This window comes from Paroedura picta, chromosome 3, assembly GCF_049243985.1.
Source record: "Paroedura picta isolate Pp20150507F chromosome 3, Ppicta_v3.0, whole genome shotgun sequence".
NCBI lineage: Eukaryota > Metazoa > Chordata > Lepidosauria > Squamata > Gekkonidae > Paroedura > Paroedura picta.
Window position 1 is genome coordinate 175092877 of NC_135371.1, and position 17197 is coordinate 175110073.

At 52.9% G+C, this 17197-nt stretch overlaps 1 protein-coding gene across 7 annotated transcripts in view; it reads left to right on the plus strand.

Moving 5' to 3' along the window:
- PDE4A (phosphodiesterase 4A) overlaps positions 1-17197 on the plus strand; it is a 310971-nt gene that overhangs the window by 274879 nt on the left and 18895 nt on the right. For all 7 annotated transcript variants that reach the window (XM_077329784.1, XM_077329786.1, XM_077329783.1 and 4 more), the window contains one exon: positions 10803-10896. In XM_077329784.1, the coding sequence (XP_077185899.1) occupies positions 10803-10896 (94 nt within the window). The remainder of the gene's footprint in view (positions 1-10802; positions 10897-17197) is intronic.

Below are 17197 nucleotides of genomic sequence, written 5' to 3' on the forward strand. Positions count from 1 at the left end.
TTTGGAGATTTCTAAACAGAGGCTGGAGAGCCATCTGACGGAGAGGCTGATTCTGTGAAGGCTCAAGGGGGGGGCAGGTGACAGTGGATGAGTGAGAGGGTTAGGATCCTAGAGTTGGAAGGGACCTCCTGGGTCATCTAGTCCAACCCCCTACAGTATGCAGGACACTTGTGTGCAGGGGGTTGGACTAGATGACCCAGGAGTACCAACTCTGTGATTCTACGAATTCACTTAGACCCTGCTTTTCTTCCAAAGTGGCTTACTAACGTCGTCCTTTTCTGCATTTTAGAAGAAGAAGAGTTGGTTCTTATATGCCACCTCTCTCTACCCAAAGGAGGCTCAAAGCGGCTTACAGTCGCCTTCCTTTTCCTCTCCCCAGACAGAATTGGTCTGTGAGAACAGCTTTATCAGTGCCGTGGCGAGCCCAAGGTCACCCAGCTGGCTGCATGTGGGGGAGTGCAGAATCGAACCCGGCATGCCAGACTAGAAATCCGCACTCCTAACCACTACACCAAGCTGGCTCTACCCACACATCCACCCCGTGAGATGGGTTAGGTGGAGAAGCTTGTGCCTGTCCCAGGTCACCCAGTGAGCTTCCGTGGCCCAAGTGGAAGATTCGAACCTGGCTCTCCCAGATACTAATCCGGCCCTCTTATCCACGGCACCACACTGGCTCCTGACCGGGCACGGAGCTCACGAGGTATCGCTTTAAGGCCCGTTGCCTCACGTAGCAGAATGGCCTGGCAATGCTGTTTTCATGGGCTCCTCAGTCCGTCAAGAAGCCATTCGAAAACGGTGCAGCTGGAAAGCAAAGATCAGATTCTCTGGGGCGTGGGTTCTGCATGCCCAGGAAGATTCAACCGGGGAGGGATTTGTCCTGGTCACCTCCTCCTTCCCCTTAGTCCTCCTAAAGGACAGGCAAAACTTTAATATTCCAGATTCACGCGCATTTCACTAGCGGGTCCGTGTTCGGATTGTGACCAGTTGCAGCCTTAAAACCTTATGGAAGTCCAACTTCCTGACAGGTATTTGTCTGCATAACATGTTCTTTGGACATTTTTGCTGTGTTGCTTGCGTTCCACTGGCACGATGTTTGCTTTCTAGCCTGTCCAATAGAGCCACAACGGACCAACCCTGCAATAGAGTCTTAGCAATTCCCCGCACCATGTTGTTGTGTTTTAAAGTCAGAAGAGGCCTTAGTCTAACCCCAAACAGTGGTGGTACCTCCTGGGTCATCTAGTCCAACCCCCTGCACTATGCAGGACACCCACAGCCCTCTCGCTCACCCACTGTCACCTGCCACCCCCTTGAGCCTTCACAGAATCAGCCTCTCCGTCAGATATCTATCCAGCCTCTGTTTAAAAATCTCCAAAGATGGAGAACCCACCACCTCCCGAGGAAGCCTGTTCCACTGAGGAACCGCTCTGACGGTCAGGAACTTATTCCGGATGTTTAGACCACCCAGGAAGGCTCTGCAGAGGAAGGTGAGGGCCACCCACCTCTGCTCCCCACTTGCCTTGAAGGCCCCTTGTTGGGGGCGGCAAAAATTGTTTGCCACTGGACGGCACATAAAGTTTGCAATTTCTTTATAAGGGCTGGGGGTGAGGTCTGAATACCATAGCCCTGACAAGCAAGCCCGCGAGGCTGCCCAAGCCAAGATCGGAGAAAGATGCTACCAGGAGGGGAAGAAGTTGCTGCAGGAGGGGGCATGAACCCCCCCCCCATGTCCCAAGCCACAGAGGTCTTTGGGGTGGGCTGCCTGAGTAGATTTTCAGCCCCCCAGGGTCACCCGTGCAGTCCCAGCTGGATAAGGGCAAATATCCAAGGGGTAATGCCCTGCCCCCCCCTCCCCTTCTTCCCTGTCCTAATTCGGAGCGGGTTTCCCAAGACCGGTCCCTTTTCACCTGAAGATGGGGACAGTTGCTAAGGAGACTCTTGTTGCTATGGAGATAGCTCCAAGGCCCAAGCAATTGGCTGCCCTGGGATGACGAGGGTACCGTTTCCATCCTTGCTTTTCACGTCCTTCTCCCACCCCCCCCCCCTCCCCAAATTGTGGTTATGCTCCATGCGGCTTTTGAGGAAAGAGGCGATGGGAATGCAGGAGGGAAAGGGGGGAAGGGAGATGGTGGGGTTGATGTGGGCGATGTTCAGGACGACCCTGAAGACAGCCTGGGTGGTTGCTAGGAGGGGCCAGACCCCAGCGGGTGGGGGACGTGGGGACGTCATAGTCTCTGGCCAGCCGGAGAAAACACAAAAGTAGGGGAAGTTAGGATCAGCAGGGGTAGTCAAACTGCGGCCCTCCAGATGTCCATGGACTACAATTCCCATGAGCCCCTGCCAGCATTCGCCGGCAGGGGCTCATGGGAATTGTAGTCCATGGACATCTGGAGGGCCGCAGTTTGACTACCCTTGATCTAGGGAGCAAAATCTGCTCAAGATCCCTGGCTACAAAGATATCAAACAGGCCGGCCTGGTGGAACGCTCTCCTGGGGGGATCTGGGCCTTTCAGGATCTAGGATAGTTCCACAGGGCCTGCCAGAGAGAGCAGTTCCGCCAAGCCAACGGTTGAGGCCATGCACGGCGTGGAAATCCCGGCCTTCCTGTTCAAAACACAAACCAGATTTATCTCAGGATCTGAAATCTAGACCTGAGTCACAGCTTTTAATGTTTCATTGAATTATTTTACTGTTTAAAAAATGCTGTTCCTGCCCTGAGCCCCCAAGGAAGGGAAGCGTATAAATAAAATGTACTTGTTATGTTATTATGAGAGAGCCAGTTTGGTGGAGTGGTTAGGAGTGCGGGTTTCTAATCTGGTGAGCCGGGTTCGATTCTGCACTCCCCCACATGCAGCCAGCTGGGTGAGCTTGGGCTAGTCACAGCACTGATAAAACTGTTCTGACCGAGCAGTGATATCAGGGCTCTCTCAGCCTCACCCACCCCACAGGGTGTCTGTGGTGGGGAGAGGAAGGGAAATGCGATTGGAAGCCGCTTTGAGCCTCCTTCGGGTAGAGAAAAGCGGCATATAAGAACCAACTCTTCTCCTTCAGTAATATCAGGGCTCCCTCAGGGTGTCTAAGCCGCTTTGAGACTCCTTTGGGTAGAGAAAAGCAGCATATAAGACCCAACTCTAATCATAATAATAATAATCATCATCATCAGGGAGATATTTCAGTGTGACACACCATTGTCCTGTTGGGGGATGACCCTTAACAACGTGAGAATTGCATCTTTTTTATGCCTTCCCTTTCAGTCCAACTTTGGGGGCCCAAAATGGCTTAGCTTATTCGCCCCTGTCCCTTTTTTACCTCACAACAACCCTGTGAGGTAGACTAGGCTGAGGGAGGGGCTTACACCATTCTCCTCTCTTCCCTTTAATCATCACAACAGCCCTGTGCAGTAGGCTAAGCTGAGCGCATGTGATTGGCCCAAGGCCACCCAGCCAACTCCCATGCCACAAGGGGCAATTCAAACCTGGTTCCCCAGATCCTAATCCAGCACTTTAACCACAACGCTATCCTGCCTGTCCTTTCTCTCAGACAGTAGAATTCTGGCCTTGTTCCCGCAGGGAACCCACCCTTTAGCAGATAGCAGGCAGGGGATTTCATGACGGAGTGTGCTATCCAAAAAAACAAAACAAAAACCTTGCAAGTAGAAAAGAAGCATCTCAGGGAGAAAGCCAGCCTAGAAACAGCATCCTGGACATCCTAGAGCAGGGGTAGTCAAACTGTGCCCCTCTAGATGTCCATGGACTACAATTCCCAGAAGCCCATGCCAGCGAATGCTGGCAGGGGCTTCTGGGAATTGTAGTCAATGGACATCTGGAGGGCCACAGTTTGACTAACCCTGTCCTAGAGCGATGCTTCTAAAGGGGCTCTTCTTCCTAAATGGAGGAGCAGTCCGTGGTGCAATGAGAGCAAAGTGCTTGGAAGCTAAGCAGGGTCGGACCTTTTAAGCGCTTGGATGGGTAACCACCAAAAGACGTCTGTGGTTGCTGTGCAGAGGCAGGCAATGAACAACCCCCACCTCTGTTTAGAAGAAGAAGAAGAGTTGGTTCTTATATGCCGCTTTTCCCTACCCAAAGGAGGCTCAAAGCGGCTTACAGTCGCCTTCCCATTCCTTTACCTCTTGCTTTGGCCTGGATGGGCCAAGCTAGACTGTTCGTGTAAGAAACTTCCCTTCAAGCGTGCAAAATCTGCCTCAGAGAATTTGGATTGGCCTCAGTGAGCGCCATGGCCTGGTGGAACGCTCTCCTGAGCAGGATCGGGGCCCTGCAGGGCTTGAAGCAGTTCCACCGGGCCTCCGCTCCCCTCCTATATTAGTCCTTTTTGGAGGGATTAGAAGGGTTTTGTGGTTGGAGTCTGTTGTGTATAGTGCCATGTCCAGTATGTTTTAATGGGTTTTTTGACAGGGTTTGAATTTCAGACGAATCTGTAACCCGCCCTGAGCCAGACATGAGAGTGGCGGGCAATAAGTCCAATAATAATACTAATAGTAATAGCAATAATAATAAATACAACAATCACCAGCAAACCGGCCTTCCTATGCAAACAGCGGACCCCGAGTAGGAACAGCCTCGCTTCACCTTCCCCTCCCTCCTACTTAGGAGTTGGTGGGGGACTTCCATATTGTTTTAGCGTCATTCAGTTTGTTTTAAATGTTTATCCCGATTTTGGTTCCTCTTTGATGCGACGTGACCCTCCCAGAGCCCTCCGGGAAGGGCAGCGTATACATTTGAACGGCAACAAATGAAGCCAAAGCTAAGTAGAGTCGGCACTAGTTGATCCTTGGAAGTGAAGGTGCCAGGAAGATCCGGGGTTGCTACAGAGAGGCAGGCAAAGCCAAATCCCCCCTCTGTGTCTCTCAACTCTACCCTAGACAGCCCTGGCTAGCCTGATCTCATCGGAAGTTGTGCAGGGTTGGGCCTTCTTAGTCATTCGTTGTGGGACCACCGAGGACATCCCAGGGTCTCTACCTCTCAGCCTCTTGGCCAACTCTGTCCCCCACCCCCTATAAACCAGCTGACTCAGAGGCCACCTGCATGGTGTGTTAAGCTGGCTGACTGTGTTTATAGACGGGTATGCCCAGCAGGGTCTCGCCAAGACTTTGGCTGTACAGGAGAATGGGCTAGGAGGAATTTGGGAACGGTTCTCGAAAGAGAACACAAGAGAAGCCGTGTGGGATCAGACCAGAGGCCCATCCAGTCCAACACTCGGTCATACGGTGGCCAAGCCCACTGTGCCAAGGTTCCCCGGCAGGACCCCCAGAAGCCCACCCCAGGCACCAAGAAAGACAGAGCATCACTGTCCCGAAATAAGGGAAGCCAAGTCCTCTTGGATCAGGCCAGTGGTCAATCCAGGCCAACCCTCGGTGTCACAAAGGTGCCAACAGGAGGTCCACCAGCAGGGTCAACTAGTCCAACCCCATGAGCTATGCAGAACACCCACAACCGTCTCGCTCATCCACTGTCACCTGCCACCCCCTTGAGCCTTCACAGAATCAGCCTCCCCGTCAGATGGCTCTCCAGCCTCTGCTTTAAAATCTCCAAAGATGGAGAACCCACCACCTCCCGAGGAAGCCTGTTCCACTGAGGAACCGCTCTGACTGTCAGGAACTTCTTCCGGAGGTTGAGACGGGATTTCTTTTAAATATATTTCATCCCATTGGTTCTGGTCCAAGAAGCCATGTTGCATGGCCAGGTGCAAAGTTCCTCCCCTCCCATGAATGTTGCTAGTCTTGAAGGTGCTCCTGGACTCTGGCTCTTTGGGACCTGGAGAAGGAAGCAGTGCCTCTTGAGAGCTCCACCCCAGCCATGAATTCTGTTAGTCTCTACGGTGCTCCTGGACTCTCTAAGGTGCTCTTTGGCATCTGAAGGGTTAGAATCATAGAATCATAGAACCATAGAGTTGGAAAGGGCCACACAGGCCATCTAGTCCAACCCCATGCTCAATGCAGGATCAGCCCAGAGCATCCTAAAGCACCCAAGAAAAGTGTGTATCCAACCTTTGCCTGAAGACTGCCAGTGAGGGGGAGCTCAGGGTTGAGTCTTCCAGATGCTACTAGACTCTTGGTCTTTTCTACTGTATGTAGATTGGGGTTGAGGGTTAAAAAAGCAAAGGACTCTTAGAGTCCCCTTCTTGGGCCCTGACATGCCAGATGAAATGGGATGTGCCGGGGCTGGTCCAACAGAACTACGCAAAGGAGACCAGGTCTCCTCCTGCCAGAAGGCTAGCTGCCCCGTTCACAGGTTTCTCTCACGCTGCCATGAGGGCTGTCACCCAAGTGCATCTGGGCAGCAGCAGGCACCTGGTGGTGGCCATGTAAATCCCGCACGTTGTTTCCATGGCACCAAACCCTAATGTTGGCCAGGAAGCGGAGTCTGAAATTACACAGGCCTTTTAAAGGGCTTTAATTATCCCCCCCTCCCCTTCCTTCGTTTAATGCCTGGTGCTGCCGTTCAAAAGTTATGGTTTTCCTGGTTTACGTGTCGCCACGCGGAACAGAAGACTAAAAAAAACACCACATTTTGGACAGAACACTTCTGTCCGCGGATGACTCAGAATTGCAGGAATGTTGAAATGCGATTTTAATTCCACCTTCCCTGCCTGGGCAGAGATCGATTTTACAATGGGGTAGGGGAGCACACGGAAAGCTATGCAAAGGTGTCCACGCATGCACACAATGGGGCAGCAGTTTGAAGGGGGATGCAAGAAGAAGAAGAACAAGAAGAAGAAGAACAAGAAGAAGAACAAGAGGAAGAAGAAGAGGAAGAAGAAGAAGAGGAAGAAGAAGAGGAAGAAGAAGAGGAAGAAGAAGAGGAAGAAGAAGAAGAAGAAGAAGAAGAAGAAGAAGAAGAAGAAGAAGAAGAGTTGGTTCTTATATGCCGCTTTTCCCTACCCGAAGGAGGCTCAAAGCGGCTTACAGTCGCCTTGCCATTCCTCTCCCCACAACAGACACCCTGTGGGGTGGGTGAGGCTGAGAGAGCCCTGATATTCCTGCTCGGTCAGAACAGTTTTATCAGTGCCATGGCGAGCCCAAGGTCACCCAGCTGGTTGCATGTGGGGGAGTGCAGAATCGAACCCAGCATGCCAGATTAGAAGTCTGCACTCCTAACCACTACACCAAACTGGAAGAAGAAGAGGAAGAGGAGGAAGAAGAAGAAGAAGAATTGGTTCTTATATGCTGCTTTTCTCTACCCGAAGGAGTCTCAAAGCGGCTTCCAATCGCCTTCCCTTCCTCTCCCCACAACAGACACCCTGTGAGGGAGGGGAGGCTGAGAGAGCCCTGAGATTCCTGCTCGGTCAGAACAGCTTTATCAGTGCTGAGGTGAGCCCAAGGTCACCCAGCTGGCTGCATGTGGGGGAGTGCAGAATCGAACCCGGCTTGCCAGATTAGAAGTCCGCACTCCTAACCACTACACCAAACTGGCTTTCCACCAAACTGGCTCTTGGGGAGCCTGGTGAGTGTTTTCAGAGCGTGAAAGGGTCCAGATAGAGCTTCCACCCAGCACAGCTTCTGACTGGCATTTAGAGATCTCATAATCTGTGCATGTATGGACAGGCTAGCTGAATCTGTCCAAAGCTGGTAAGCTACGTATGCTCAACCTTGGTTAGTAGAAGAAGATTTGATGTCGTGGTTAGGAGTGCAGACTTCTAATCTGGCGAGCTGGGTTTGATTCTGCACTGAGTTTGATTCTCCACATGCAGCCATTTGGGTGACCTTGGGCTCACCACAGCACTGATAAAACTGATCTAACCGAGCAGGAATATCAGGGCACTCTCAGCCTCACCTGTTGTGGGGAGAGGAAAAGGAAGGTGATTGGAAGCCCCTTTGAGACTCCTTCAGGTAGAGAAAAGCGGCATATAAGAACCAACTCTTTTTCTTCAGTAATGTCAGGGCTCTCTCAGCCTCCCCTCCCTCACAGGGTGTCTGTTGTGGGGAGAGGAAAGGGAAGGCAACTGGAAGCTGCTTTGAGACTCCTTTGGGTAGAGAAAAGCGGCATATGAGAACCAACTCTTCGTCTTCTTTAGGAATATCAGGGATCCTATAGCCCTGCTCACAGTCCTTGCCCTGTAGTCCTCCAACGCAGCTTCCCTGGGCAGCTCCTTGAGATTTGTGTGGACACACCCTAAATGATAACCCCTCTCCATTTTCCAGGCTGCTCACCTCCTGTAAGACATGGGCAACTGCCCCTGGAAGCAATCTCGTCATTGGCTCATAGCATCTCTTCATTTTACTGGCAGTGTTTCATCCTCCAGCCAACACCACAAGAAAGACTTGGTGGTCCGAGTTTCCCTTGGGGTGGCGACCGAACACAGCTGGGGTTGGGCAGGGCGGGGAATAGTTTTTGCAGGAGGCTAGATGTGCATTTGGTAGCACCCAAGAAGGTTTTTGAGGTGTGAGTCGGAGCCCCCTTCATCCGATGCAAGCTGGAAGGGAGATCCCGAAGTCCTTCTGTGCCAGTCTGAAGGTGGGAGGGGAGCGGTAAAGAAGAATGCAGAGGCGCAATGCCAGGGAATCAGGCTGCAGAGGTACAGGGCAAAACGAAATGACCTCTGAACCCTGGCTCCTTTTCTTTGCAGCGCGCCACCCTTCGCCAGATGCAAGTCGGAATAGAAATCCTTCTTTCCCAGCGGGAAAGAGAGAAAGAATTTGGGATGCAGAGGCACGGCACAATGTGCAGAGACCTCTGCATCTTGACTCCTTCCTTTTCAGCAGCCCTCCGGCCTTCAGGCGGACTCTGGGATCTCCACTCCGGCTTGTTACCTTGCAGCTCCGTCCGGTGCTCCACCCGGACTGGATTCCAGCTTGTGCTGCAGTCCAACATGGCTGCCCTGTGAAGCCATCTTCCCGAGGAACTGAGGCGTGGCCCTCCAGGCAGAGGAGAAAGCTGGGCTTCCCGGAGCAGGGAGACGTGGGCCCGGGATGACTCTCCCACCCGGAATCCAGGGCAGCCCAAACAGCGCCGTGGAAGGGGACCCCCTACGCCCGCAGAAAGGCGGCTTCTCCCTCCAGCCTCTCCGGATCTGCGGCTAGAAGTCTGCAGTATTACCCGTCTCGGCTGAGACAAGCCGATGACTCACCTCCACACTCCTGGCAGGCGCAGCATCCGGGTGTTTGCTCAAGGACAGAGGGGGCTCTAAAAGTTGCACACGGCATCGGAGGCACCTGGGGAAACAAGCCCTTCCTTCCAGGCCCAAGATGCCGCTCGTGCCGACCGGCGAGGCCGTCCCCGCCTGCTACGGAAGGGGCTTTAAAGCCATGGCGTTAGAGTCAGAACCAGGCCTCCTTTCGATCTGGCCGATCAAGAGTTTCTGAGACGTTTTGGCCACGATGCTTTCGGGGGTTTCGTGCCCAAAGCGCTTGGCTCATGCCTGGCCCAGCCAGACCTGCTGTCACCATTCGGCATCTGAAATCACACCACGCTCCAAGGTAGAAGGACCGGGGGACTCACAGTCTAGCTGTATCTGGAGAAGGGAGACGTGATTCACAAGAGCTTCTCCCCGGACACCCATTGGGTTGGCCTTCCAGGGGCTCCTGGACTCTTTGGTGGCTCAGGATATGAGCAGGGGATGCCAAAAGCTCCTCCCTGACCACAAATTGTGTGAGTCTGAAGGTGCTTCTTGACTCTGGCTCTTTGAGACCTGGACCTGTCTTGTGAGTCCTTTAGAGCAGGGGTAGTCAACCTGTGGTCCTCCAGATGTCCATGGACTACAATTCCCACGAGCCCCTGCCAGCATTTGCTGGCAGGGGCTCGTGGGAATTGTAGTCCATGGACATCTGGAGGACCACAGGTTGACTACCCCTGCTTTAGAGGCTTCTACATTTTCCTTTTTCCGGCTGTTGTGGACGGACTAACACGGCCACCCATCTTGATCTCTCTTGCAATTAGGTTGGTCCTGTTACTCTGCAGCCCAGTCTCCATCTGCAGAAGGCTCTGAGTAGACCTCAGGTGTCACCTTAATGCAAAGGGAGGAGATATATTCAAAGGCACCAGACTTTGAACGGCAGGAGAAGTTCAGCGTAATGGTGGGCCATCCTCATCCGATAATGCTCAACTTCTCACTGAGGAACTCCCACGAAACCCAACAGAACCCAAGGGGCCACAGCTAAGGTTGCCAATCTCCAGGGTGGGGAGGGAGGCTTGGCGGTCTCTTGGGATGACTGCTGCTTTTTAGGCAGCAGAAATCATCTCTCCTTGAGAAAACGGCCCACCTTGGAAGGTGGACTCCGGCAAGAGACCCCATGGAGGTTCCGCCCCTCCCCAAACCTCGTCCTGCTTAGGCTCCTCCCCCCAAAATGTCCAGACAAACCTACTCCTTGTAAAGTATCATAGAATAATAAAGTTGGAAGGGACCTCCTGGGTCATCTAGTCCAACCCCCTGCGCTGTCTTGGTCTCCAAACCCCTCACCCTCTTCGTTGCCCTCCTCTGGACACGTTCCAATGGGCCTACATCCCTCTTCAACTGGGGTGCCCAAAACTGAACACAGTAAAGGTGCAGTTTGAAAACCAGCGTTCTTGAGACACTCACAGTGGTGGGAAATGTAAACTAGGCGCTTACTTTTGCATGGAGACAGTTTTGTTCACAAGTTTTGTTCTCCTTTGCAGAAGCGATGGTTACATGCACATGCAACAGGTGTGCCCCTCAGCCTCCTTTTGTGCGTGTCTTGCACACTGAATGACTGCGTACTCCACGTGGAGGGAGTATCTGTGTCTTTGCTCACATGCATCTGTTCACATCGGTGTGTGCCACACGCACAAACAACCATGCTGACACTTCCTTCTTTCTCTGTTTTGTTAACAGTTCAAAAGAATGCTGAACCGTGAGCTCACACACCTGTCTGAAATGAGCCGCTCTGGAAATCAGGTCTCCGAGTACATTTCCAGCACCTTTTTAGGTAAGTGCTGAGGACAGCTGTCCCTCGGGGTGGTTGGGCTTCTACGTCCGGAGGTGCGTGCCCTCCCTTTATCAAATTCTATATTTAGCCAGCGCTATAAAAAGGAATTCTTCTCCAGCAAGGAAAAGAAAATCCAGCAGTCAAAGAGACGTCCTGACCAAAGACAGCCTTCTGAGATGCCAATTAATTCATTTCCAGTACGATACACCCACATGCACAAAAAGAGGAAGAGCTGTTTTTTTATATATCCCGCTTTTCACTCCCTGAAGGAGTCTCAAAGCAGCCTAAAATCACCTTCCCTCCCTCTCCCCACAACAGGCACCCTGTGAGGAAGATGGGGCGGAGACAGCTCAGAGAGAACTGCTCTGTGAAAACAGCTCCAAGAGAACTGTGACTAGCTTGAGGTCGCCCAACTGGGGAGAGGAAAGGGACGGTGATTGAAAGCCACTTTGAGACTCCTTCGGGTAGAGAAAAGTGGCATATAAGAACCAACTCTTCTTAGAATCATAGACTTGGAAGGGACCTCCAAGGTCATCTAGTCCAACCCCCCTGCACAATGCAGGGACTCACAACTGTGCCCACCCACAGTGACCCCAGTTTCATGCCCAAGTGATCCCTCCAGCAGAAATCTCCAGAATCCAGCCTGGCCTGGAGCAAATTCATCTACCATCCCACAGTGGCAATTAGCAATTCCTTGAGTCTGCAAGGAAGGGCCACAAGAGTCAAACGCCAGCACATCCCTTCCTGCTCACTCACTCACAATCTGCCTAAGTTAATAAAATTAGCATTTCTGTGAGGTGGCAGTCCAGCCTCTGTTTTGAAAATCTCCAAAGATGGAGAACCCACGTCCTCCCGAGGAAGCCTGTTCCACTGAGGAACCACGCTAACTATCAGGAGCTTCTTCCGGAGGTTTAGACGGAATTTCTTTTGAATTCATTTCAACCCACTGGTTCTGGTCTGACCCTCTGGGGCAACAGAAGACAACTCTTCTCCATCTTCTCTATGACAGCCCTTTGAGTATTTAAAGGTGGTTCTTCTCCTTCTTAGAAGTGTAGAGGCCGCACACTAATAATTCTAGCAGAAGAGCTAGAATATTTGAGCAATAGAAATGTAGGGGCTTTGACGTATTGTCTTTAAAATTAATCTCTTTACTCCCTTGTCACAGCTTGATTGAATGGTCTTTACATATTCTGAGGGAATGCCTCTACTCACTGTTATCCAAATGCAATCTTAATTCTTTCCTATTCTTTGAAGTCTAAGAATGACTTAATCCCATTTCCCCGAAGTTACCATTTCCCTTTAGGGATACCTCTTAATCTTGCATTCCTCTGTTTTAGAGCTACCCAGAGAGGCTGGGTCTTCTCATGCATGCATGAAAATTACCCATTCTTAGTGATTTGGGGGGGAGGGTTTCAAAGGATGTGAAAATGTTCACAGAGGGAGGGGAAGGAAGATGTGGGCAAAATGGAGCGGCCTTGGAAGAGAGCAACATGGAGGATCGGGGCCTGGAGAGCAAGCCCTAGAAGGAAAGGGATTCGGAGATATTTGTCTGGAGAAGAGGCTGAGAGGGGACAGGTGGGCCTTCTTGAAGTATTGGAAAGGCTGACTCTTGGAGGAGGGCAGGGAGAAGTTCCTTATGGGAGCAGAGGAGAAGACCCAGCTGCTTCAGGAAGTGGGGAGCACCCCCCCCACTGGCCGTCTTCAAGCAGCAGCTGGACAGATCCTTCTCCTGGATGCTTGAGGCTGATCCTGCACTGAGCAGGGGGTGGGACTAGATGGCCTGCATGGCCCCTTCCCACTCTGGGATTCTAGGAGTCTAGTTCAGCAGTGGAAGGGGCTGCCTCAGGAGGTGGGGGCTCCCCCTCACTGGTGGTCTTCAAGCAGTGGCTGGACAGATTCTTCTCCTGGATGCCTGAGGCTGATCCTGCACTGAGCAGGGGGTGGGACTGGATGGCCTGCATGGCCCCTTTCTTATACAGAATTACGGAATCATAGAGTTGGAAGGGGCCACACAGGCCATCTAGTCCAACCCCCTGCTCAACACAGGATCAGCCCTAAGCATCCTAAAGCATCCAAGAAAAGTGTGTATCCAGCCTTTGCTTGAAGACCAGGGAGGGGGAGCTCCCCACCTCCTTAGGCAGCCGATTCCACACTGGGCTTTAGTGAAGCTGCCAAATGTTTAGCGAATCTTCAAGTGTGACAGGCAGGCAGAGGAGGTAGATGGTGGGGCGTCTGTGACATGCAAATATTCACTCTTCGTCCTCTGGGCTGACTTATGAGAGGAGAAGAGGCCGCACCCGGGCTGAACGAAGAAGAAGAAATAATTGGTGCAGAAGAGAAAAAAATCTATTAAAGATTCTTTTCCTTCTGCACCAATTGTTTCTTCTTTTTCAATTTGAATATGGGCCAAAGGTTTGGATTCCTTCGCTCTTAGTGACATTTTCCTGTAACCCGCCAGCTTTGGCTTTGTGGAGCCGGCCTTGCATGATCCGTCCTGGGCCAGCACCCCTGGGTAGGAAGACACACCAGCCCCCCCGCCCCCCCCCCCCAGGATTGCTATTACTTATTCACAAAGTTTATATAGAATCCTAGAATCATAGAGTTGGAAGGGACCTCCTGGGTCATCTAGTCCAACCCCCTGCACTATGCAGGACACTCACAACCCTCTCGTTCCTCCACTGTCACCTGCTACCCCCTTGAACCTTCACAGAATCAGCCTCCACGTCAGATGGCTCTCCAGCCTCTGCTTAAAAATCTCCAAAGATGGAGAACCCACCACCTCCCGAGGAAGCCTGTTCCACTGAGGAATCACTCTAATGGTCAAGAACTTCTTCAGGAGGTTTAGATAGAATTTAGAATAATAGAATCATAGAGCTGGAACTTGGAAGGGACCTCCTGGGTCATCTAGTCCAACCCCCTGCACTGTGCAGGACACTCCCAACCCTCTCGCTCATCCACTGTCACCTGCCGCCCCCTTGAGCCGTCACAGAATCAGCCTCCCCATTAGATGGCTGAAATACCTGCAAGGGCATGAAAGAAAGCCATTAAAATACTGGGCAGGAAGGAGGCATCGCTTACAGCAGGGGTACTCAACCTGTGGTCCTCCAGATGTTCATGGACTACAATTCCCATGAGCTCATGGGAATTGTAGTCCATGAACATCTGGAGGACCACAGGTTGAGTACCCCTGGCTTACGGGACACCGAACGAAACAAGGAGGTCTTCCTTTTTGTTGGAAGACGGCAACAGAAGGGCTCCGGTGAGGAAGAGCATAAGAGAAGCTATGTTGGTTTAGGCCAGGGGTAGTCAAACTGCGGCCCTCCAGATGTCCATGGACTACAATTCCCAGGAGCCCCCTGCCAGCATTCGCTGGCAGGGGGCTCTTGGGAATTGTAGTCCATGCATTCGCTGGCAGGGGCTCCTGGGAATTGTAGTCCATGGACATCTGGAGGGCCGCAGTTTGACTACCCCTGGTTTAGGCCAACTGGCTCCCTTCAGAGGACATGTGGTTTTTTATGTGTACAAACTTAATTACTTGCTTGAAGTTATAATGTTTATAAAGTTACTGCTAACCTGTAGAATCATAGAATCCTGGAATCCTAGAGTTGGAAGGGACCTCCGGGGCCATCTAGTCCAACCCCCTGCTCAACGCAGGGACTGTGCAGGAACTGCTGTGATCTTTGATAGCAGTGTTGCAACACAATGGCCGTGGTTTTTCAAAAAACAAAACATTGGCATGCGTCTCCTACTGGAAAATCTCGGGCAGGGGGAGGCGGGAGACGGAGGGGGGATCCAGGCAAGCAATTCAAAATGGCAGCAGGTCGGGGGGGGAATTGTTTTCCAGTAATTCCACGGTATAAAAAAACAAGTTGCAGCTCGGTGTAAAAATGAAAGCGCAGAAAACAAGAAATCGGAAACCATGGGGTATGGGAGCGCAGAATTTGGGCCTGCATCTCGATAGGCAAAATTTGGTGCAGAGATAATAGCAAATTTGGGGGCTTTATAAAAAAGCACAGCATAACTCTAATGCGGAAATGGTCTGTGTCCTACACTGGCCAAAATCCAGGGGCCACCAGGAGGTCCACCAGTGGGGCCAGAACTCCAGAAGCCCTCCCCCTCTTGACCCCCATGCACCAAGAAGGCCTAGCATGCGTTCACAAGGACATAAGAGAGGCCCTGTTGGATCCATGCTTCACACATGCAGGATCCTATGCAAGCACCTTCTCTTGTGTGCACAGCAACATATTCTGTGCAGAGATTAGCCCTCTCTTACTCTCCAGCGCCTACATGATGAGTGTGCGGAATCCGCATTTGTCTGCCTAGGCCTTCTGACAGTAGCTGAATCTCAGGCCCCTCTACGCGAGTTCCCCCCTGGAGCCCACACCATCCCCGAGCCAGGAAAGGCCGGCAGCTGAGGCCATCTGAAGCAAACTCCCGGGTGCTGCCGCCTGCCAACTCCCCCCGAGGCCAGGCCCCGTGGGCATAGGGTGATGTTGATGCCCAGCCTTGAGGAAATGTTGATGCCGACCTCCCCTTCAATGGCAGCCTTGTCTGAGATCCGGAACTCAGGCGGGGAGCTCGTGCCAAGAGCCAGCTGGGCAGGGGCCAAGATTCACACTCCCTGCCCCCCCCCGGAACAGCTGTAGTGAGCCCTGCCCAGGTCAGGTGGACGGCCGGCACAAGGCAGGGAGGGGGAGCAAAGGGGAAAGGGAGCCTCATGGGCCGGGGAGGTGTTAAGCAGGCTAGCCTGCTGCCTGGAGTGCGCCCGCCCGCAAGAGCTAGCGCTTGTTTAGTGCTTCTTTTGCAGGGAGTCTGTTTACCCTGCAAAGTGCCCAGGTGAAAAGGGCCTGTCGCTGTGAGATCCTCACGTAGCCAAAGTTGGCAGAGGAAGTGGAGCAGCACAACTCTCAGCGTTGCCTGGATTATTTTGACTCCGCTCCCAACGCTGAGGCAGGGAAGGATAGAAGCACACCTGCTGTGGGGGACACATACACGGACACGTGTGTGCGTCCCACATGGATGGAGAGGCCATGGCTCAGTGGCTGGGCTTCTGCTTTGCATGTAGAAGGTCCCAGGTTCAATCCCCGGCATCTCCAGTTAGAAGGACCAGGCAGGAGGGGATGGGAAAGGCCTTGGCCTGAGACCCTGGCTCAGTGGCAGAGCCTCTGCTTGGCAGGCAGGAGGTCCCAGGTTCAATCCCCGGCATCTCCAGTTAGAAGGACCAGGTAGGAGGGATGGGAAAGACCTTGGCCTGAGACCCTGGCTCAGTGGCAGAGCCTCTGCTTGGCAGGCAGAAGGTCCCAGGTTCAATTCCCGGCATCTCCAGTTAGAAGGACCAGGCAGGAGGGGATGGGAAAGACCTTGGCCTGAGACCCTGGCTCAGTGGTAGAGCCTCTGCTTGGCAGGCAGAAGGTCCCAGGTTCAATCCCCGGCATCTCCAGTTAGAAGGACCAGGCACGAGGGGATGGGAAAGACCTTGGCCTGAGACCCTGGCTCAGTGGCAGAGCCTGTGCTTGGCAGGCAGGAGGTCCCAGGTTCAATCCCCGGCATCTCCAGTTCAAAGGACCAGGCAGGAGGGGATGGGAAAGACCTTGGCCTGAGACCCTGGCTCAGTGGCAGAGCCTCTGCTTGGCAGGCAGGAGGTCCCAGGTTCAATCCCCGGCATCTCCAGTTAGAAGGACCAGTCAGGAGGGGAGGGGAAAGACCTTGGCCTGAGACCCTGGCTCTGTGGCAGAGCCTCTGCTTGGCAGGCAGAAGGTCCCAGGTTCAATCCCCGGCATCTCCAGTTAGAAGGAGCAGGCAGGAGGGGATGGGAATGAACTTGGCCTGAGACCCTGGCTCAGTGGCTGGGCTTCTGCTTTGCACATAGAAGGTCTCAGGTTCAATCCCCGGCATCTCCAGTTAGAAGGACCAGGCAGGAGGGGATGGGAGACACCTTGGCCGGAGACCCTGGCTCAGTGGCAGAGCCTCTGCTTGGCAGGCAGAAGGTCCCAGGTTCAATCCCCTGCATCTCCAGTTAGAAGGACCAGGCAGGAGGGGATGGGAAAGACCTTGGCCTGAGACCCTGGCTCAGTGGCAGAGCCTCTGCTTGGCAGGCAAAAGGTCCCAGGTTCAATCCCCAGCATCTCCAGTTAGAAGGACCAGGCAAGAGGGGATGGGAAAGACCTTGGCCTGAGACCCTGGCTCAGTGGCAGAGCCTCTGCTTGGCAGGCAAAAGGTCCCAGGTTCAATCCCCAGCATCTCCAGTTAGAAGGACCAGTCAGGAGGGGAGGGGAAAGACCTTGGCCTGAGACCCTGGCTC